This window comes from Neopsephotus bourkii, unplaced genomic scaffold, assembly GCF_033783945.1.
Source record: "Neopsephotus bourkii isolate Nb327-2 ecotype Australia unplaced genomic scaffold, CSIRO-AGI_Nbou_v1 NB_1869, whole genome shotgun sequence".
Taxonomy (NCBI): domain Eukaryota; kingdom Metazoa; phylum Chordata; class Aves; order Psittaciformes; family Psittacidae; genus Neopsephotus; species Neopsephotus bourkii.
In genome coordinates this window covers 68,344-90,233 of record NW_026902342.1, presented here as the reverse complement: position 1 = coordinate 90,233, position 21,890 = coordinate 68,344, and the positions used below count along the sequence as shown (strand labels likewise).

Genomic DNA, 21,890 nt, shown 5'->3' with positions numbered 1-21,890 from the left:
TGGACCACATCCATCCTCACCAACTGTCCTAGGATGTGACAAAACATCCACTTATTCTAGAAGGGACCTGACCATCTCGTAACTCGAAAAGGAATTTTAGATGTTGAGTCATGTGACCCCAGTCCCATACTTATTCTCCAATCCCAAATTCATAATGATAGGAAAACCACACTTATGAAAGCCAGTCAAGCATGGAGGATGGATGTAGTGGACTTCAATTTGCTTCACAGCTTAGAAGACACAAGCACATCTATCCCAAGGCAAATAATGACAAGAAGTTTAAAGTATGAGGTGTCCTTAAGGAGGTCCAAAGGTGAAGAGAAATGCAATGAGCTTCCCCAGGTCCCTTTACTAGGGGGTCAAAAGCAGACAGGGACAAAGCACCCCATTAGCAAGAACCACATTATCTGCACATGTCATGAAGTCAGGGAAGTTTCTTTAAAGAGCGGGTATGACCAAGTTTGTATGGGCACAGAAAGCCCTCCAGCAGGCCCAAGATCCAGGCTTTCACAATACAAGCACTCACAGCTATTTCCATCACAAGAGATGCTGCTCATTTTGACAAAGCAAGAAGCGGTCCCTGGGGACCAACCACCCTGCCAGGAGTCATCAGCTTTAACAAGACCTTCTGGGGGTTACCAAGGAAGTTTCCTCATCACCACAAAAGCTTCTCAGAAGACTTGGATGTGACTTACCTCATTCTTCATAACAAGCCATCAGAGATTAATTAGCTGGGGATAACAAGGAAGAAACTTTCTTCTTTGTTAACAAAGTGCAGTTCTACAAGTGCCTTGCATGACAGAGATGGCTCATGCCCAAAGCCAGTGAGCTGGAGGGTGTGTTGGCATGTTTGTGTATTAAGGACAACTTCATGGGCATGGATTATATAATCCCAGCCTGGTTTGTGTTAGAAGGGAACTTAAAGCTCACCCAGTTCCAACCTCTGCCACGGGCAGGGACCCCTTCCACTGGAGCAGCTTGCTCCAAGCCCCTGTGTCCAGCCTGGCCTTGAGCACTGCCAGGGATGGGGCAGCCACAGCTTCTCTGGGCACCCTGTGCCAGCGCCTCAGCACCCTCACAGGGAAGAGCTTCTGCCTAAGAGCTCAGCTCAGTCTCCCCTCGGGCAGGTTCAAGCCATTCCCCTTGGCCTGTCCCTACATGCCCTTGTCCCAAGCCCCTCTCCAGGTTTCCTGAATCCCCTTTAGGCACAGGTTTACGGGGAAAATTTTCTTTCTTATTGCTCTGAAAAGAGCAAACTAATACTAGTAACTTTTACACAATTATTTCCTATCAATTTATGCAGAAATTAAACCCTTCTTCAGGAAGTTTATATCTGCTATTAACAACCTTTATAAAAGCAAACACACAGCCAGGACACTGCCTACATCCATTTCGCTTTCCTGTTCTGTCCAGGAAGCTCTTTATGGATGCTGAGCATGGAGGCTCTGCTGCATTAGAAATGATTCATCAATAGAACTGATCGAGGACAGGTTGGATGGGGAAGGGAGCAACCTGCTCTAGTGGAAGGCTTCCCTGCCTGTGGCAGGGGGCTGGAACTGGGTGAGCTTTAAGCTCCTTTCCAACCCAAACCATTCCATGGTTGCATGAAAAGCTACTTTCAGCTTCTCACTTTGTGTGGAGCTTCTGAAGGACGCCAAACTTTCAGCATGGTGAGCTGATGTTTCCCCTTCAGCTTAAACTGACTCTTCAGTCTATGGCCTCTGTCTGCTCTGAAAACAACCCACATTGTAGCTGTGCCTATCCATCAGCCTTCATTGTAAGTAAAGAGAACCATCCCCTTTTTCCAGAAGAAGCCTCTGTTTAAATGTTTTTTTTGTTGTTTGTTGTTTAAAATAGAGCCAAGCTGAATCAAAGCCCCCAGATGCATCCTTGTCTCCATAAGGGGAACCTTTGGTGACTAATTCAGATGGGGAAACCTACAATAAGACAGAATGACTCCTCGGACCAGTGTGACTCAACCCAAAAAACCTGGAATGAGAAATCATGAGCAAGCTGCAGCTGGGATGGAAAATAAACTTGGCCTGGATGGACAGACATAAGAAAAAGAGGAAGTGATGGGGGAGTTCTGGACAACATTGAGAGTCTTTGAGCCATGAAACAAGTTGGGCACATCTGGATACAACCTATGGCCAGAAGCATGGAGCATCTGTGTCATCAGCACCAGATGACATCCAAGGAAAAACAGACACTGCTCAGACAAGGGTATGGAAAGGCTGTTCCTGAGCCAAGTTGAGTGACTGCTTATCACAGGGAATGAAATTCCACCCTGCTCCTAGGTCAGCATGGTGGTAGCTTTCCATGGAACAGGCCCATCCAGGAAAGCAAGACATCAGCTACATTTCCTATGAGGAAATAATTAGATGGGCACATGAAGCTGAGAGCTGGTCTTGATAAGGTTCCCCACCACCATGGTGATGGAGATGAGTAAAACAGTCACAAAGAAGAGCTTCTAGAGGTTGGTGAAGCCCAAGAGGACAAATGTGGTCACACTCCAATGGTTTCCTCCAGCTACTCTCTTGACAGAAGGAGACAAGAAAGCATGGGAAGAGGTTGAATCACTTCTCCCAGCTCATAGGAACACACAGTGCATGAGGTTCATGCAGGATGAATGCACCCAATTACTTGGAGATAAAGCCATGACAGTTGAAGGTCCTAAATAATACACAGAAAAATAATACCTTGATAAATAATAGTCAATAGCTCCTATATGGAAAAAATACTCAAAGCTTAAACTTTAAAGCTCTGCCTGACCTGTTATGGAAAGAATTGGTCCTGCAAAACATAAGCATCTTCCCATGAAAACCCATATTCTTTTTAAGAAGCAGGCAAGTTTGGGATCATTTCTTTCCTCTTGGGGGGGGGGGGGGTGTCTTACTTAAGGACAAGTAAATACAATAATTTCATACCTTGATTTACCACACAAATTAGTGTTACATTTAATAGGTAATAAATCAAATTGGAGTGATTTTCTGGCTCTGTAGTGATGTCTGGGTCAATTAAAGTGAGACAAAAACCCGATTGCAATTCCATGTACATGTAGCTTCAAGGGAAAAAACAACCCCTTTTCATCTGAATTATACTTGCATATATTTCTTCCTCTGTTCTTATTTATATTTAAAGAACATGTGTGTATATATGTATGCACACAAGATGACTGCTGTTCATGTTATCCTGAAATAAGCAGACCTTAAAATGGTGACAAGATGACCTTAAAGTATGCATATTGCCTGTTGAGAAATGAGCACCACTCCTCCTTCCCCTCCCACTTCACTCTTTCCATCAGCTCCTTTTCAAGCAAGATGACCATTTCTTCAGCACAATTCACCTTCTCCCTACACCCTTCCCAAAGCAGCTTTTACTTCCCCATTCCCCAGCCTGTGGTCAGATGTTCATTGCAGAAAGCTCCTTGACCCACTGCCAATGCTCTTCTCAGGGTGCTGGTGGGTACCTTTGCTGCAAGGGCACATTGATGGCTCATTTCAACTTAGTGAACACCACAACCACCTTGTCCCTCTCTGCTAAGCTGCCCCCAGCCTATCTTGGTGCTTAGAGCAAGTCTTCCCCATGGTCAGCACTCAGCATTTTCCCTTTTTGAAGTCTGATTCCACCTGCCCATTTCGGACCCAAAACTGGCCTTTGAAAAGCCATTTTGCTTCATATGCCTCCAAATTTGAATAACCTCAGGGTGGCTCTTTCCTGCTTGCAAAAGGAAGAAACAGAACCAAGAGTGGGACTTGTTCCCTACATGAAAAAGCATCTCACAGCAGACAGGGCTTTGCTAAGACCTTAACACCTTTAAATGGGGTCAGAAGATCCAGCTGAAGTTGTCTACACCCACCTCAGACATGGGGATGAAGGCAACTGCTGTTTCCCATTGCTAATGGCTCACACACTCAATGGCAACCTCCTCATCCTCATTCTTCTCCCTCACCTTGTGTACTGCTTACATAACTTTGACCAACATAAACAGCAGACATCTCAAACACACACCTTGCATCTAAAACCACCCAAAACAGTCATTCTCAGTACAACTGCTTGTTTAAGGAATGCAAACCATCACCCATCCCACATCAAATACCCATATCAAAACACACACAGAAGCATCCCTTTCTCTGTGGTCTCTGCTTTACACACACATGCTGACACTGCAGGTGTGTAAAGCCAGCTGAATCCAGTCCTCCCATGGGTCTGTCTGCCTTTGCTCAACCCAACCTTCCCTTTCCAACATTCAAACTTTCTCAAGATAAAGGAAATGCACATTGCTCTTTACTGGGCTCAAAAATCATAAACTGGAATCCCGGACTGGTTTAGACTGGGAAGGAGCTTAAAACACATCCAGTTCTAACGCCTCCCACAGGCAGGGACCTCTTCCACTAGAGCAGCTTGCTCCAAGCCCCTGTGTCCAGCCTGGCCTTGAGCACTGCCAGGGATGGGGCAGCCACAGCTTCTCTGGGCACCCTGTGCCAGCGCCTCAGCACCCTCACAGGGAAGAGCTTCTGCCTAAGAGCTCATCTTCATCCATCCCATCTTTCCAAGCCATGAACAGTGATAAAGGCAGACACAGAAATGAACTCACCAATGTCTGAAGACAATCTCCTTGCTTCTTCCACCAGGACCTCAGAAGGTTTCTTCACTCCATGGCAGCAATGGTATCTAAAAGAAGCCACTCTAATATCTCCCAGTTCTCTTTCAAAAACAAAGTAAAGATAATACGGCCAACAACATTAAAGGGAGCACCAAAATCAAACTGAATTTCTCCTTCTTGTTTCTACACCAAGGGAAACTAAGGTAGCTCAGCTTCCAGGTGCCCTGCAGAGAAAAGCTTGGTACTCCATGGTCCTGGTGTTTCCTATAAACCTAGAATCCATACACTGGAGAGGAATCACATTCCCAGTGTAGAATCTACACATTCAAAGCCTAAATCTTCAAATCCTTTCCAATCCAAATGAAAAAACATACACCCCCTGCTTCATGATCTTTCTTAACTCACCAGCTAAAACAGACATAGCAGAGACCTCCAAACACAACCTCACTCACTCCCTTTCAGACACAGCTTACACTAATGAGCAAACAAGAGCCCCTCTTCTTACCTATTTATGAGCCAAGGTGCCATTACAGCTAATGAGACTCAGGCCAATGCAATCAGCAGAGTTCATTCAGATCTCTTCAGCTGGAGCAATGGAGGTGTCTGCCTTGCAGTGAGATGCATGAATCCTACCAAACCTCCCACAGCAATAAAGGGAGCTGATGGACCCAGCAAACACATAGAGGTGACATGGTGCATTCAAATGTAAGGAGATAAGTCATTGCTTAGAGACATTTAAGGTGGTTCTTTGGTGATCCAATCACCAAGTGCCCAAAGAAGGGGAGGCAGCTCCTACCCAGCATTTGCTCAGCTGCCTTTAAACCAGATTTAACTACAATGAAAGCAGCTCCACCTGGAAGGGGAGAGCTAAAGCCATTAGGAGCTCATCAGCAGCAATGCCAGAAGCCAGCCTCCTCATTGCCTGCTCATCATGACCCACCAGGAAGATGCATTGCAATGCTGGCTGCTGCTCCTGCTTCCTAGAACTTCACATGGTGTTTCCTCTGCTCTCATGGTCAGATGATAACCCCATTGAAGGCAGTGGCAGCCCTTAGACACAGCAAACCACTGGTTTCCTTAAACACACACAACAAGGAACAAAATCTGGTGTTGAGAGCAGCACCAATGTGAAGCCACAATGAGCAGAGTGAAAGGGTTGTAGCCACAGACTTGTGTTTTCAAGACATTAGGGGCTCATGTTCCTGTTTAAACATTTAGTGATGGTGAAGGAGAGACCACCTGGACATAAAGTTATTGAATATTGTTGTAGAAGGCATCAGAGAGACCTTATTGTGGCCTTTCAATACCTTGAGTCGGGCTACAAGAAACCTGGAGAGAGGCCTTGGGCAAGGGCCTGTAGGGACAGGCCAAGGGGAATGGCTTGAACCTGCCCGAGGGGAGACTGAGCTGAGCTCTTAGGCAGAAGCTCTTCCCTGTGAGGGTGCTGAGGCGCTGGCACAGGGTGCCCAGAGAAGCTGTGGCTGCCCCATCCCTGGCAGTGCTCAAGGCCAGGTTGGACACAGGGGCTTGGAGCAAGCTGCTCCAGTGGAAGGGGTTGGGGTTGGAGCTGGAGGAGCTTTAAGCTCCCTTCCAACCCAAACCATTCCATGATTCTATGATTTCAGGGACAGAGAAAGGATTAATGCAAGGATTAATGGTGTCACATTCTTTGTGACTTGATGCCTCCTGCAAGTTCTCCATGTGCTTTATCTTGCAGGTGAGGGTAAATCTCAGATTCCCTATTGGGAATTTGCAACATGGGAAATTCCAGTTAGAAACAAAGGGATGGAGAAAACCCCACTGTAAGAGCAGTGAAACACTGAAATAAGGGGCCAGGGAGGGTGTGAAACATCTGCCCCTGTTTGTCCGCAAAGCTTAGCAGGAAAACAACCCTCATCTGGGTTAAATAATAACCAGGGAATTATGAGGAAGCTTTGGGAACAAAGCAGGATTCAGTTGATTGACCCTGGGTGCCTCTTAGTTGTGTGTTGTAAAGAAATGAGCAAACCACTTAGATCCTGACTTAACTGAATCCAGCCATGGAGCTTCTCCCTCCAGCCCAGGTTATTTCATGTCTCTAGGACAGCCCTCAGGCTCAGCCATGGCTCCAGGCTTCACATGGTCCTGGCAGAGGCTGCAGCTCTATGGGCTGAGGTAATGCACACACTGGAGTGTTTTGGGGTGGTTTATGTATGCAATGTTTGCTCATCACCCATCAGCTCTCTGTGCAGGAAAGCAACAGGAGAGACATCAGGGCAGGCAATGCCATTGCTCCAGGCTGCCACCGGCTGCCAGGTATCAGGTCTGAAGGCTGCTGAACAGCACCACAGCTCCTGTGCTCTGTTGTGGTCAGGCTGCCATGGAGATCATGGCTTTTATTGCTGCCAAAGGGGGATGGAAAGCAAAGCTGTGGAACAGGGGACAGGGGTTCCTTGATAGTATCTGCCCTTTGGTGGGCATTCATCACTCTCACATCTTAAAACACTTTCAAAGCGCCTTCATTCATAGCAGTGGTCACACAAGTACCATATTTCACTTATATTCTTTGCTGGCTGAAATGAAATGAGGTGAATGATGCTGGAAATAATTGAATGAGGTTTGTGCAACAAAACCTAAAAATCTCTCTGCATGGCATCACACTTATTTGCTATCATCTCTATTTCGCTTCCTAATGTGTTTTTGTCTTTTTCTTAAGGCCCTTAATGAATTTAACAACACCATGTAGAAATGGAGTTTGATTCAGTGGAACGGTAGAATTCACTCTCTGTTTATTCTCATTTGCCAAGCAAAAGGGAGAGCAAAAAGGAAAAGAGCTTTAAGCTCCCCAAGTCCAGGTGTTCCCCAGCACTGAGGTCTCTTCTATAGGGTTTGTGAACACTTGCAGGGCCGGTGCCTGCAGCCCTGGCCTGGGCAGCCTGTTCCAATGCCTGAGCACCCCCTGGGGCAGGAATTGTTCCTCAGCTCCATCTAACCCTGCCCTGGTGCAGCTTGAGGCCGGTTCCTCTTGTCCCATCCCTTGTTCCTTGGGAGCAGAGCCCAGCCCCTCCCGGCTCCATCCTCCCCTCAGGCAGGTGTAGAGAGCAATAAGGTCATCCCCTCATTCTTAGCTGAAGATAATTGCACGCTTGTAGTTGTCTACCTGTGCCTTGATTAGGTGAAATAAATTACTAATTAAAAAATTAGGTGAAATTAACTACTAAATATAATTATCAAAGTTTGGAGAATGAAATCATTTGTATTCTCAATGACATCAAACAGTGCATCATGTAACTCTGTTTGCAGAAAGCCCCCAAAATGTTGTTCATACTTAACCAAAACCAGAGCATCTCCCCCAATATCTCCATTCTATCTGGTCCTAAACTCACAACAATTAAGATCATTTTATTTTTGTGAGTATCCTCAATGCCTCCTTCACCTCCTTATTCCTCAGGCTGTAGATCAAGGGGTTCAGCATGGGAGTCACCACGGTGTAGAGCACCACAGCCCATTTATCTGCTCCTCTTGAGCTGTCTGAGCTGGGGAATAAATACATAAAAAAGCATGCCCCATAGAAGATGGTGACAGTGGTGAGGTGGGAGGTGCAGGTGGAGAAGGCTTTGCGCTTGCCCTCGGCTGAATTGATGCTCAGGATAGTGGGGATGATGGCCACGTAGGAGAGCAGGATAACCAGGATGCTGGACACACCAAAGAGGGATGCTGCAGTGGTCAGGATGATGTGGCTGAGGGTGGTGTCAGAGGTGGAGAGCGAGATGAGAGGGGAAATGTCACAGAAGAAGAGGTCGATGGTGCTGGAGCTGCAGAAGGACAGGGTGGACATGCTGATGGTCTGTCCCATGCCATTGGTCAGCCCCATGAGGTATGAGCCAGTCACCAGCTGGATACAGCACTTTGGGGACATCACAAGGGGGTACAGCAGGGGATGGCAAATGGCCACGTAACGGTCATAGGCCATCGTAGCCAGCAGGAAGCATTCAGTTATCCCAAAAAGTTGAAAGAGGAAGACCTGAGCCATGCACCCAGCATAAGCAATGCTCTTCTTCTCTGACATCAAGTCAACCAACATCTTGGGGGTGATGATGGTGGAACAACAGAGGTCTACAAAGGCCAGGTTGCCCAGGAAATAGTACATGGGAGAATGGAGGTGGGTTGTGGCCCTGATTAAGATGATGATGCCCAGGTTGCCCACGATGGTGACAAGGTAGGTGAGCAGGAAGAGCAGGAACAAGTAGACCTGAGTCACCGGCTCCTCTGTGAACCCCACCAGGCTGAACTCGGTCGCTTGGGTGCAATTGCTTTGTGCCATGGGCTGGATGGTGCTTTCTGTGTGAGCTCCTGGCTGGAGGTTTCTTCTCCAAGAGGCAGGGATGTCCCAGGTGGAAAAGCCTCTGTGTGGTGGGAGCTGCTCAGAGACAGTCCTGCAGGATGGAAAGGGAGAGTTCAGGCACAGATCATTGAGGAACAGGTTGGGGACAGTCCTGTGCCAGCACAGGTAGAACAAAGGGGTGCTGAAGCAGTTAAACACCATGGTACAACGTGGTGTGTGCTCCTCTGGCTCACCTTGAGATGTTGAGCAATGACCTCTGTGGAAAGCAATGGGGAGGTTCCACACCCGAGTAGCTTTACCTTAGTGCTGCGCTTTATCGCCTGTGTTAGCACTGAGCAAGTTGGCAAGAGAGAACCACAGGAGATGATGGCTCAGCACACACTGGCCTTGCACAGAGGTCTCTGCTTGGTTTGAAAGATGCTGCCCCTCACTTACATCTCAACTCTGTCTCTGCTGCCCTCCTGATGCGCTCGGAGAGGGATGTGAAGATGAACGTGCCTGGAGCTGTGCAGGGAGCCTGGGAATGAACCAGCATCAGCAAACCCCCTTCCTATTTCAAGTGATGTGGGGATGTGGGACTGTGAATCTCTTTGGACCCCAGGAGGGTGACAAAGCCCAAAGCAGGTCATTATCTCTTCTCTGTGCTGCTTGGTTTGGAGAAGTGTACCCAAAGGAGATGACCTCAGCTTGAGCAAGCAACAGGGCTTTGGGCTCCCTTAGAGCAAACCACAGAACAACCCCACCTTTCACATCCACTTTTGGAGCATTTCTGAGGCAGCTACAGCTTCACAGGTGCCATGGTTGGCATTATCATAGCAGGAAGGTTAGGGGGGACCTCACCAATTGGAGCTGGTACCAGTGTCCATCAGCAATGTCAGGCACCACAGGCAATGAACCAGCTTTCCACCCGTCTTTAATTCCTTGTACTCAAACTATCGCTCACAAGTTTGGCTGTATAGAGCCAAACGAAGATTGTTGTGACCTTGCTATTAGTGATGTAAATGCTGTCCCCTACTTCTTGTCCATGCAAACATCAATGCTCACATCACCCAAGGCACTCAGGTTGGTCAGGCATGACTTGGCCTTGGTACCTCCGTCCTGGTTACTCATGGTCACTCTGCTGTCCTTCCTCTGCCTGGAGATGGCTTCCTGGGGAATTTGTTTCTTAACCTCAGTGGGGACAGAGGCAGCCCCAGCCCCTGTGCTCTCCTCAGTGATGACATTCACCTTCTTCCACCCATCGTGCTGGAAGCACAAGAGACAAAGGAGAGCCTGAGGGAGTGGTGCCCAAAAGTGGAAGAAAGGAGACGGGGAAGAACAGATGAGGAGTGTGGTGAAGGACTGAAATGGGCAGCAACAGGAGAAAAGGGCCCTTCTGAAGGGATGCTTTAGGGTTGCCCCTGTTGCTGGTGGCTCTGATGGATGCTCCCAAGCCCAACACAGAATCACAGAATGATTTGTGTTGGAAAGGAGCTTAAATCTCATCCAGCTCCAAACCCTACCACAGGCAGGGACCCCTTCCACTGGAGCAGCTTGCTCCAAGCCCCTGTGTCCAACCTGGCCTTGAGCACTGCCAGGGATGGGGCAGCCACAGCAGCCACAGCTTCTCTGGGCACCCTATGCATGTCACACGGATTCCCACCAGAATCAGCCTGATCCCCCCGTAGTGCACACTGCCACAATCTGGGCATCATTTGGTGTTCCAATCCGTTCCAGAGCCGTGTCAAGGGTATATCTGAAAATACCAAGATGGAGGCGAAAAAAACACTAAAGGCAATAAAAGAGCGTAGATAAATCAGATTGTCTGTGGTCTTGTTGCACACACCAGTCGTAGGAAGAAAGCAAGAGTTAGAAATGATTCAAAACCAAGCCTGGATGCCTAAGGAAGAGGTTGGGGAAACCAAAGTCCCTGGTGTCAGTGAAGCTCTGGTGTCCTCTCTCACAAAACCAGCAGATAAACATTGTGCCAAAGCTAATTCCAAAACAAAGTGTTGTCAATCTACTGATGACTAAAAGTCTAATGCTGTACTTGGTAAAGAAGAAGGCACTAAGGATAAGATAATAACACTTGAATGTAAGAATCAATTTATTAATCTACTTTCATCATTGAGAAGTCTTTCTATTAATTTGCCCATGTAGGGACATGTTCTGGATGGAGAAGGACTGCCAGAGCAGTGAGCACTGGCTGGGCTGTTGGGTGCTGAGGGTGATGGGATTTAGTTTGAAGGAGCCTGGAGAGAGCACAGGGGTTTGTCTCTTGAATCTCTATAAACAGAGCTAAAGGAGAGCACCCTGGTGTGTAGGGACCATCCCACAGTACCTGAGCAAGAGAAGTAGGGCAGGAACAGACCTGGGCCAAGTTCAACCAAAGCTCCAGAGCATCAGGAAAGCTGGTGATGAGGAGGCAGACTCAAGACCAAGCCAAGTCAGTTTGAGTCAATCCCTTGTTCAGGATCAGGTGAAAAAATTGCAAGAAAGATGTATAAGAAATCCTAGGTGACCATCGAATATTCCATAGGTGTGCTGAGCTCCTACTAAACTGGAAACCAGAGCTCCTCTAGTAAAGCTCAACCTACCTGTTCTGAGCTTAAATAGAGATGGGGGAAAAATAGGAAGAAGTTGGGGATGGAGCCCCAGCTGAGGCTGCTCAGGGTGATGAAGGCCTATTAGTTAAAGGTGGGACAATTCCTCCCTGCCTCAAAATGCCTGTTTTTCACCCTTGAATACAGTGAAAGTCCAGAGGAACCAGCTCAGCTGCTGGAATTCCAGGCACTACATGTGGATAATCCCACAGGCAATGGAAAATTGGGCTCTCAAGTGTTCACAGAGGGACAGCAGCAACTGCAGAGATGGAGTCACTTGTGCTTCATGTCCCACTTGAGGACTGTGTGCAAGATCTGGAATGTCTCTAAACCCATTTTCATTGTGTATGTTCAGAACAAAACGTTTGCATGGTTCACAGGTATGTGAGAAGCATCCTATGAGCCGCCCGTAACTGCTGCCATGCAGCTGTTCTCAGATTTGGATCATCCACACCATGTCTCTCAGATGCCCAAGCACCACAATTCCTTTCAGAGGTGATTTCACACCCTTTGCTTTTCCTTCTCTTTGTTTTCCCCGGGTAAATCATGAGCAGCCCTGGAGGCTTCCTCCCAGGAGAGCACATGCAACTGTATTTACAGCCCCAGCACCACAAGCTGGGCTCTTGGAGTCTGGCAGGAGCTCACATCTCTTCACATCGGGTGCTTAACAGAGGTAAGATGCACGTAGATGTTCTCCGCTGCACTGGGGATAAATCCTTGGCTCCCATCACTCGGTGGCAGAGGGAAGGCACAAGAGGTAACAACACCACAGAGCAGAGCCTCACCTGCACTGAGGCAGTGGGTTTTATTCATCACGTCCTCGTGTCCTCTTCTGTAAAGCTGTGTTTGAAAACAGCTGTACCAAAGTGAGTTTTCTTCATGAGAAGAGGGAGCAATGTCTGATGCAGGTTGTGTTTCTTTTAAACAGGCAGCTAAAGGAAGATGCACTGAATTAATCAAGAGTTAAATGAGGATGAATCTTATTCTGTTATAAAGAAATGTAACGTTTCATATCATCAGTGGAGTATAGTCACTAACAAATCAGCCTTTGGAGTCAGCCTGTTATAACATCAACTCTATTAATGGAAGCAGCTTAATGCCCGTGGTTTTAAGATGCTTCAGCATGCTAGAGCTCAGGAAGATATAAATCATGAATTTAACAATGTCAGTTTTATCTGTTGTGAATGATCTCAAATAATTTGATTAATGTGATTTGGTAACTGGAATGATAATCAAAAGCCAAGAGAAAATATCTGGAGGTCACTAATTTGTAAACTGGGATTTCACTGGGACTGGGACTTCCCCTTGATTCATGTTAACGTGCACACTTATGAGGTTCCTCTAAGGTGTCCTCTGACACAGATTGCCTCTGAACTTAAAGTTATTGAAGATCTGATTGTTTTCTCAAATCTGAAAAACCCACATCCTTGAATAAATCCATAGTTTTGAGTGTCCCAAAAGAGAAATCTAACAATGACGTTTGCTGCTTCAATGCGCTCCTTGTTCTTTTTTAAATACCTCGATTTAAATCCATTAAGTACAGATAATGTGGGTTACAAAATGTAGTGGAATACACTAAAATGTAATATTTAAAATGGTCACTGACTGGCATTACACATGGTCCAGATCTGAATCGCCATTTTTAACCAGTTTGATGTTTCTCTTCCTTTTGCCTCAGCAGGTAACACCTGGTCATGGAAGGAAATCTGACCCAGATTAAATTCATCCTGTTAGGAATTACAGACAGACCTCGTGTGCAGACCCCTCTTTTTGTCTTGTTTCTATTGATTTACATTGTCACTTTTGTGGGGAACATTGGCATTGTCACATTGGTTCGGGTGTCTCCCAGCCTCCACACCCCCATGTATTTCTTCCTCACCCATTTTGCCTTCATTGACATCTGCTATTCCACAGTCATCTCCCCCAGGATGCTGGCAGACCTGTTAGCAGAGGACAAAACCATCTCTTTCACTGGCTGCATGATGCAGTTCTTCACCTTCGCTTTCTTTGGCAGTGCTGAGTGTCACCTGCTGGCCATGATGGCCTATGACCGACACGTTGCTATCTGCCACCCCCTGCTTTATGTGACCATCATCTCCAGCCGTGTCTGCTGGCAGCTGGTAGCAGCATCCTATGTATTCGTCTTCTTCAGTGCCATCATCTACACATGGTGCGTGTTTGGAGGTTACTTCTGTGGTCCCAACCACATCGACCACTTCTTCTGTGATGTTGTCCCTGTGCTAAAACTTGTGTGCTCTGACACCCACAGCAGTGAAATGGTCATCTTTGCCTTTGTCACCATAAATGTGGTGGGTGCAGTCGTGCTCATTTTACTCTCCTACATCTCTATCATCCGCACTGTGCTGAGGATGTGCTCAGCACAGAGCAAGGCCAGAGCCTTCCACACCTGCGCCTCCCATTTGATGACTGTCGCCTTGTTCTTTGGGACAGCATTCTTCATGTACCTACAACCTCCATCTAGCCACAGGAGCCTCGATAAGGTGGTCTCCATCTTCTACACAACAGTCACACCCATGCTAAACCCATTCATCTACAGCCTGAGGAACAAGGAGGTGAAGGAGGCTCTGAACAAGTGTACAAGGAGGGTCTTCAACCACTGGCAACATAGAAGAGTTCTGTCATTCAGGATATGAGCAGTTCATGTCCATTGGTGAAAGCCTACGGGGCACTGAAATATTGGGATTTTCCATTAATACTCATGACCTTATGGAAGCTCTTCCACAGTTCCTGCACAACAGTCTATGACAGTATTCAATGAGAAAAAGACCCCCAAAATCACACCATTCTTGGAAGAAAACAAGAGGAGACTGAGCCTCAAACTTCGTTTCAGTTCGCAGTCACCAGACTGTTGGAAGAAGTTACCCTCAATTATCCAAGCCTCTCTTCCTCACAGGAAACACCAATCAGCTGCATTCAGTTACAACTTTTGTCATGCATAAATATGATTTTTCTTACAAGATTCTTGACCCTGTCCCTCAGATCCAGTAAGATTCCTCTTGCCTGTGAGCTCTTTATTAAAGCTGCTGGGGTGGGAGGGAAGAGGAAGTGTAGTTTTACATTTGCTTGCTGAAAAAGAGTCAGAGAAAAGGTTTCAAAAGATTCACTGCATTTTTTTGTGCCTTTCAAAGAGAAGAAGCTGGTGGGAATCAAGATCTCAAGCTGCACTTCTGAATAGCAAGGGGAATCCCTCCCCAGGCTTCAGATTCAGACTAGATTTCACTTCAAGTAAGGAACTGTAGAAAATATAATTCATAACACAGACTGATGAACTGTGCTGAGATTACCCAGTGTTAATTACAAGCTAGGCATATCAAGAAGTCCTCCCATTCATTTTAAGTGGTGCTTTACACTCATGTTAAGTTCCCTTTACTTAAATGGTGAGATAAATGGAATTCCAGCTGGAGATAAGCACCCACATCTCATGTCCATGCCCAGCTCACACTAAAGCACACCAGGAAACAACAAGTGGTGCGTTGCACTTATAAATACAGCATGAGGCAAGTTTCCATAGGTTAAAGAGAAACCTGAACCCAGAATCAATGGTAACTGAGAGCTGTCTGGGTCAGACAGAAGCAAAAAAACCACTGGTGTGGTGTCCTGGGTTCAGCAGTAGCAGTCATTTTTTCTCCTTTTTAGTAGCTGGTGCAGTGCTGTGTTTTTTTACTTTCAGCCTGGGAACAGCGCTGGTAACACCGATGGTTTTAGTTACTGCTCAAATCTTTGGTCTGATCAAGGACTTTGTGAGCCTCATGCTCTGCAGGGAGGAGGGGAAGCCAGGAGAAAGCAGAGACAGGACATCTGACCCAAACTAACTAAAGAGGTATTCCATACCGCAACACATCATGGCCAGGAGGTTAACTAGGAGTTACCCAGAATGGCTGGGACTGCGGGGTGGGGCGAGGTATCGGTCGGCTGGTGCTGAGGTGTTGTATTCTCTTCCTTTGTTATTTCCTTTATCATTACTATTATTGGTGGTAGCAGCAGTGATCTGTGTTATACCTCAGTTACTAACCTGTTCTTATCTCAACCCGTGGCAGTTGCCTTCTTTCAATTCTCCTTCCCATTCCTCCAGGAGCTGGGGGAAGAAAGTGGGAAGGGGGGTGGGGAGTAGAGTGCGTGGTTCTGATTTATGGCCTGGGCTTAAACCACGACATGTGGGAAAATATTTTTCCTTTACCTGTTGTGAGGGAGAATTAACTTACATTTGGGAAGTATTCAGGTCGTGAACAGTGTCTTTTGTGTGCTCTGGAAAACAGCAGCGAGAGAAGAGACGTTATCCTGGGTCTGGGGAAAAGTGGCTTCTATCGGCGGTCAGTGAGAGAGCCAGAATTGATGTAATACCTTGCTAAAGAGCTTGGCAGGACAGAGACTTTGATGTCAGAGAGCTTCCTGGAAACCTTCAATGCACCTTGTTTTCTTCTTTAGGGACTGTAGGGATAGGAAAAGGGGTAACAGGTTAAAACTTAAACAGAGGAAGTTTAGATTGGATATAAGGAGAAAGATCTTCACTGTGAGGGGGGTGAGGCACTGGAATGGGTTGCCCAGCGAGGTTGTGAATGCTCCATCCCTGGCGGGGTTCAAGGCCAGGTTGGACAGAGCCTTGGCTGACATGGTTTAGTGCGAGGTGTCCCTTCCCATGGCAGGGGGGTTGGAACTAGGCGATGTTCATGACCTTTCCAAACCAAACTATTCTGATTCTGCATTCTATTTTCTTGCATACTGTAGCTGAGACATGTTGAATATATACAAACAGAATCATAGAGCCACAGAAAACCCAAGTTTCACCTCAAGAGATCACCTGGTCCAAGCTTTAATGGGAAAGGGAGCCTAGATGAGAAGTGTCACGTGTAAGGCTCATCACTGCTTGATGAATTACCCCACACTGGTGTTCTTATCTCTGCTTTGGTTTAAGAAAGATTCCAAAGCATAGACAACTAAAATACATAAAGGTTTACTTAGACTTGGTGCTACATGCCAAAGGGAGGTCTGAATTGCCATTGTCTTGTGTGTGGTGGATCCAACTCAGAGAACTCCCAAGAGGAGCCTCAGTCTAACGTACAGGGGAGGAACAACTGTCAATTCCAGCAATACAAGGAACAGGCTTGGGGTTCTGGAAATACATTTTATGACAAAAGCACCATTGCATGGTTCTGCTTCAATCTTTGCAGAGAAGGGATCTACAAAATGCAGAAACTCCTGTCTGTAGACACAAAATTCCCATACCAGATATATAAAAGAGGTCCTGCAATAGATGTATCACAGTATGTTAGAGATTGGAAGGGACCTCAAAAGATCATCTAGTCCAATCCACCTGCCGGAGCAGGAACACCTAGATAAGGTTACACAGGAACGTGTCCAGGTAGGCTTTGAACGTCTCCAAAGAAGGAGATTCCACAACCTCCCTACTTGGTAAAACAGAATTAACTAATGACCAGAGAAAAATACTGAGAAATAAAGTTTCCTTACTACTCTATTTCCCTCACAGAGAAGAATAACTCCTTTTTTAGCCATGCAGGAACACAGTCTGGATGGAGAGGGACTGCCATGGCAGTGAGCAGTGGTTGGGCTGTTGGGTGCAGAGGGTGATGGGTTCTACTCTGCAGGAGCCTGGGGAATGCCACAGGGCTTTGTTTCCTTAATCTCTTTAAACAGAGACAAAGAAGAACACCACCGTGTGTAGGAACCATCCCACAGTACCTGAGCAAGAGAAATAGGGCAGGAACACAGACAGGGGCAAGTTCAGCCGAGATTCCAGAGCATCAGGAAAGTTGGTGAGGATGAAGCAGATACAAGTCTAAGCCAAGTGAGTCCCCTGGCCAGCATCCAGTCCAGAAATCACTAAACAGATCCATGACGAAGCCTAGATCACCATCAAAGGATTCCTTAGATGCACTGAAATCCTACTAAACTGGAAACCAGAGCAGCTCTAATAAAGCACAAGCTCCCTAGGCTAAGCTTAAATAGAGATGGGGCACAAATAAGCAGAAGGTGGGGAAGGACCCCCAGCTGAGGTTGGTCAGTGGGACAAAGGCCTATTAGTTCAGCCTAGGACAATTAAAACCTGTCTCAAAATGCCCCTTTCTCACCCTTGAATACAGTGGAAGCCCAGAGTCACCAGCTCAGATGTTGGACATCCTGGCACTACATGCGGATAACCCCACTGGCGATGGAAAACTGGGATCTCAAGTATCCACAGATGGACATCATCAAATCCAGGGATGGAGTCACTTGTGCTTCAGTTTCTATTAGAGGACCCTCTGCAAGATGTGAAATATCTCTAAACCCATTCTCATTCTGTTGCCAGTGTCAAAGTGAAAACTTTGAATTGTCCAAAGGTATGTCAGAAGCATCATGTAAGCTGCTCATCACTGCTGCTGTGTAGATGTGCTCAGGCATGGCTCATCCATGCCGTGCCTCAGATGCCCAAGCACCACAATGCCTTCCAGAGGTGATTTCACATCCTTTGCTGTTTCTTCTCTTTGTTTTGCTCTGGGTAAGCATGAGCAGCCCTGGAGGCTTCCTCCCAGGAGAGCACATGCAACTGTATTTACAGCCCCAGCACCACAAGCTGGGCTCTTGGAGTCTGGCAGGAGCTCCCCTCTCTTCACATCAGGTGCTTAACAGAGCTGATGCTGGCACGTGGATGTTCTCCGCGCACTGGGGATAAACTCTTGGCTCCCATCACTCGGTGGCAGAGGAAGGCACAGGAGGTAACACCAACCGAAAGCAGAGCCTCACCTGCACTGAGGCAGTGGGCTTGCTTCTGCATGTCCTCAGGTCGTCTTTTTACTGTCTTTGTCAGAGAAGAGCCTTACCAAAGTGAGTTTTCTTCATGAGAAGAGGGAGCAATGTCTGGTGCAGGCTGTGTTTCTTTCACATAGGCAGCTAAAGCAAGATGCACTGATTTATTCAAGACTTCAATGAGGATGAATTTTATATTGTTATAAAGAAATGCAACAATTCAGATTGTCAGCAGAATATAGTCACTAAGAAATCAGCCTTTGGAATAAGCACGTTGTAATATCAGTTCCTTTTTAAAGCAAGCAACCCAATGCCTATGTGTTTAGGATGCTTCAGCATGCTGTAGCTCAGAAAGGTATAAATCATTAATTTACCAGTGTGAGTGTTATCTATTGTGAATAAGCTCCAATAGTTTGATAAATGGGGTTTGGTGACTGAATGATAATCAAAACCTAAGAGAAAATGCCCAGAGGTCATTCATCTGTAAGCTGTGATTTCACTGGGACTGGGACATTCTCTTGCTCCACGTTTACATGAGATCATATGAAATTACTCTGAGGTGTCTTCTGACACAAATTTCCTTCAAACTGTAAGCAAATAAAGATGTGATTCTTTGCTCAAACCCGTGCGCTTCACTAAATCCAGAGGTTTAATATTCTCAGCACAGAAAAGCAAAACTGCCATTTGCTGCTTCAACAAACTGCCTCTTCTCTCCTGAATACCTCATCTGAAAAACGTAAAACATATATATTTTGGTTAGAAAACATATTGGAGTATTTTAAAATGTCACAGTTGAAATGGTCATTGATTGGGGTTAGATATGCTTTTGATCAGTGTGATATTCTCTTGCTTTTGCCTCAGCAGGTAACACCTGGTCATGGGAGGAAATCTCACACAGATTAAATTCATCCTGTTGGGAATTACAGACAGACCATATGCACAGACCCCTCTTTTTGTTCTGTTTCTGTTATTTTACATCGTGGCTCTCGTGGGGAACTTTGGCATTATCATCTTGGTTCGGGTGTCTCCCAGCCTCCACACCCCCATGTACTTCTTCCTCACCCATTTTGCCTTCACTGACATCTGCTATTCCACAGTCATCTCCCCCAGGATGCTGGCAGACCTGTTAGCAGAGGACAAAACCATCTCTTTCACTGCCTGCATGATGCAGTTCCTCAGCTTTGCTTTCTTTGCTGTTGTTGAGGGTCACCTCCTGGCCATGATGGCCTATGACCGGCACGTTGCCATCTGCCAGCCCCTGCTTTATGTGACCATCATCTCCAGCCGTGTCTGCTGGCAGCTCATAGCATCATCCTACCTATTCGCCAACCTTACTGCCATCATCTGCGTGTGGTGCGTCTTTGGAGGTACTTTCTGTGGTCCCAACAGAATTGACCACTTTTTTTGCGACGTATTCCCTGTGCTCAAGCTCGTGTGCTCTGACACCCACAGCAGTGAAATGGTCATCTTTGCCTTATTCACCATCAATGCGATGGGAGCAAGTGCGATCATTTTGCTCTCCTACATCTCTATCATCCGCACTGTGATGAGGATGTGCTCAGCACAGAGCAGGGCGAAAGCCTTCTACACCTGCGCCTCCCATTTGATGGCTGTTTCCATGTACTTTGGGTCAGCATTCTTCATGTACCTACAACCTCCATCTAGCCACAGGAGCCTGGATAAGGTGGCTTCCATCTTCTATGCTGTGTTCAACCCCATGCTCAACCCATTCATCTACAGCTTGAGGAACAACGAGGTGAAGGAGGCTTTGGTTAGGTGCGGGAGAAGGTTCTTAAACTACTGGCAACATAAAACAGTTCCGTCATCGAGAACATGAACAATTCACCTCAAATGACAAAGCCTATGGGGCACTAAAACAACAGCAGTTTCCCAATTATATCCATGATTTGATGTAGGTCCTTCTGCAGTTACTGCACAAAAGTCAAGGACAGTACTGAATGAGAAATAGACTCCCCACATCACATCATCCTTCCTCTGAAGGAAACCAAGAGTAGTAGAACCTCAAACTTGAATTCACTTCACAGTCACCAGCTTGGAGAAACAAATTTCCCTCAATTATCCCAGGCTCCTTTTCCTCACAGGAAACACCAATCAGCTTTATCCACTTATAGCCTTGGTCACTGATAAAGATGTCTTTTTCTTGAGAGATTCTTGACCTTGTCCCTCAAGCCCAATAAAATTCCTACTCTTACCTGTGAGTTCTTTATTAAAGCTGCTGGGGTGGGAGGGAAAAGGAAGTGCAGTTTTACATTTGCTTGCTGAAAAAGAGTCAGAGAAAAGGTTTCAAAAGATTCACTGCATTTGTTTGTGCCTTTCAAAGAGAAGAAGTTGGTGGGAATCAAGGTCTCAAGCTGCACCTTTGAATAGCAACTGGTTGCAACTTCACAGGAGATTTCACTTTAAGGCAGAAACTGTAGACTATATCGTTCATAATATAGAATGATGAATGGTGCTGAGGCTACCCAGTGTTGAGGATAATTTGGGCACATTAAGGGGTCATCCCATTCATTTTACGTGGTGTTTTACATTCATCTTAACTGACATTTACTTAGATGGTTTGATAGAATTCCAGCATGAGACACACACCCACATTCCATGCCCATGCCCTCTTGCTAGTGCACACCAGGAAATACCAAATAGTGTATTTCATAGAGCAGTTAAGACAGTTGCTCATTTCCACAGATGAAAGACAATCCTGAGCACAGAATCAATCCTAACTGAGAGCTGTCTGGGTCTCAGAGAAGCCAAAACACACCAATGGGGGAAAACATCTTCCCTTTACCTGCTCTGAGTGGGAATTAACTGGTGTTTTGAACAGAATATGGATGGTGAACAATCTCTTCTATGTGATCTGGCAAACAGGAGCAAGAGATGAGATGTTGTCTTTTGTCTGTGGGAAAGTGGCTTCAACCTCTGCTCAGTGAAGGAGGCAGAACCAATCTAATCTGATGCTGAGGAGCTTGGCAGGACAGGGACCTTTGATATCATAGAATCATAGAATAGGTAGGGTTGGAAAGGACCTTAAGATCATCCAGTTCCAACCCCTGCCATGGGCAGGGACACCTCACACTAAACCATGGCACCCAAGGCTCTGTCCAACCTGGCCTTGAACACCACCAGGGATGGAGCATTCACAGCCTCCCTGGGCAACCCATTCCAGTGCCTCACCACCCTTACAATAAAGAACTTCTTCCTTAGATCCAATCTAAACTTCCCCTGTTTCAGTTTTAACCCATTACCCCTTGTCCTGTCACTACAGTCCCTAATGAAGAGTCCATCCCCAACATCCCTATAGGCCCCCTTCACATACTGAAAGGCTGCTATAAGGTCATATCAGAGTACTTGCTATAAAAGCTTCACCACACCTTGTTTTCTTCCTCTATTTTGTTGGATATTGCTGCTTAGACTATACATATAAAATCTTAGAGCCACAAAAAGCCCAAGTTGGGACTCAGAAATCGTCTGGCCCAAGATTTGGTGGGAAAGGGAGCCTAGAAGAGAAGTGTCATCTGTAGGGTTCATTACCCCACTCTGGTGTCTTTATTTCCTCTTGGCTTTAATAAAGTTCTCAAAGCACAGAAACTGAAATGCTCAA

At 46.3% G+C, this 21,890-nt stretch overlaps 3 protein-coding genes across 4 annotated transcripts in view; 2 read left to right on the top strand and 1 right to left on the bottom strand.

Annotated features, from left to right (window-relative positions):
• Positions 1–8,909, bottom strand: part of LOC133207349 (olfactory receptor 5F1-like) — a 37,043-nt gene extending 28,134 nt beyond the window's left edge. Inside the window, exons 1-2 of one of the 2 annotated variants that reach the window (XM_061344154.1) lie at positions 7,992–8,909; positions 6,220–6,252 (exon numbers count right to left, since the gene is read on the bottom strand). In XM_061344154.1, coding sequence (XP_061200138.1) covers positions 6,220–6,252; positions 7,992–8,909 — 951 coding nt within the window. Of the gene's footprint in view, positions 1–6,219; positions 6,253–7,991 lie in introns of those variants that run through there. The other variant, XM_061344153.1, reaches the window with a different exon arrangement.
• Positions 8,910–13,206: 4,297 nt separating this feature from the next.
• LOC133207344 (olfactory receptor 5AP2-like) lies at positions 13,207–14,166 on the top strand. The gene has a single exon (XM_061344147.1). The coding sequence runs from the start codon at positions 13,207–13,209 to the stop codon at positions 14,164–14,166; it is 960 nt and encodes a 319-aa protein (XP_061200131.1).
• A 4,985-nt stretch (positions 14,167–19,151) lies between these two features.
• On the top strand, positions 19,152–20,111 carry LOC133207343 (olfactory receptor 8U3-like). The gene has a single exon (XM_061344146.1). The coding sequence runs from the start codon at positions 19,152–19,154 to the stop codon at positions 20,109–20,111; it is 960 nt and encodes a 319-aa protein (XP_061200130.1).
• Positions 20,112–21,890: the final 1,779 nt, after the last annotated feature.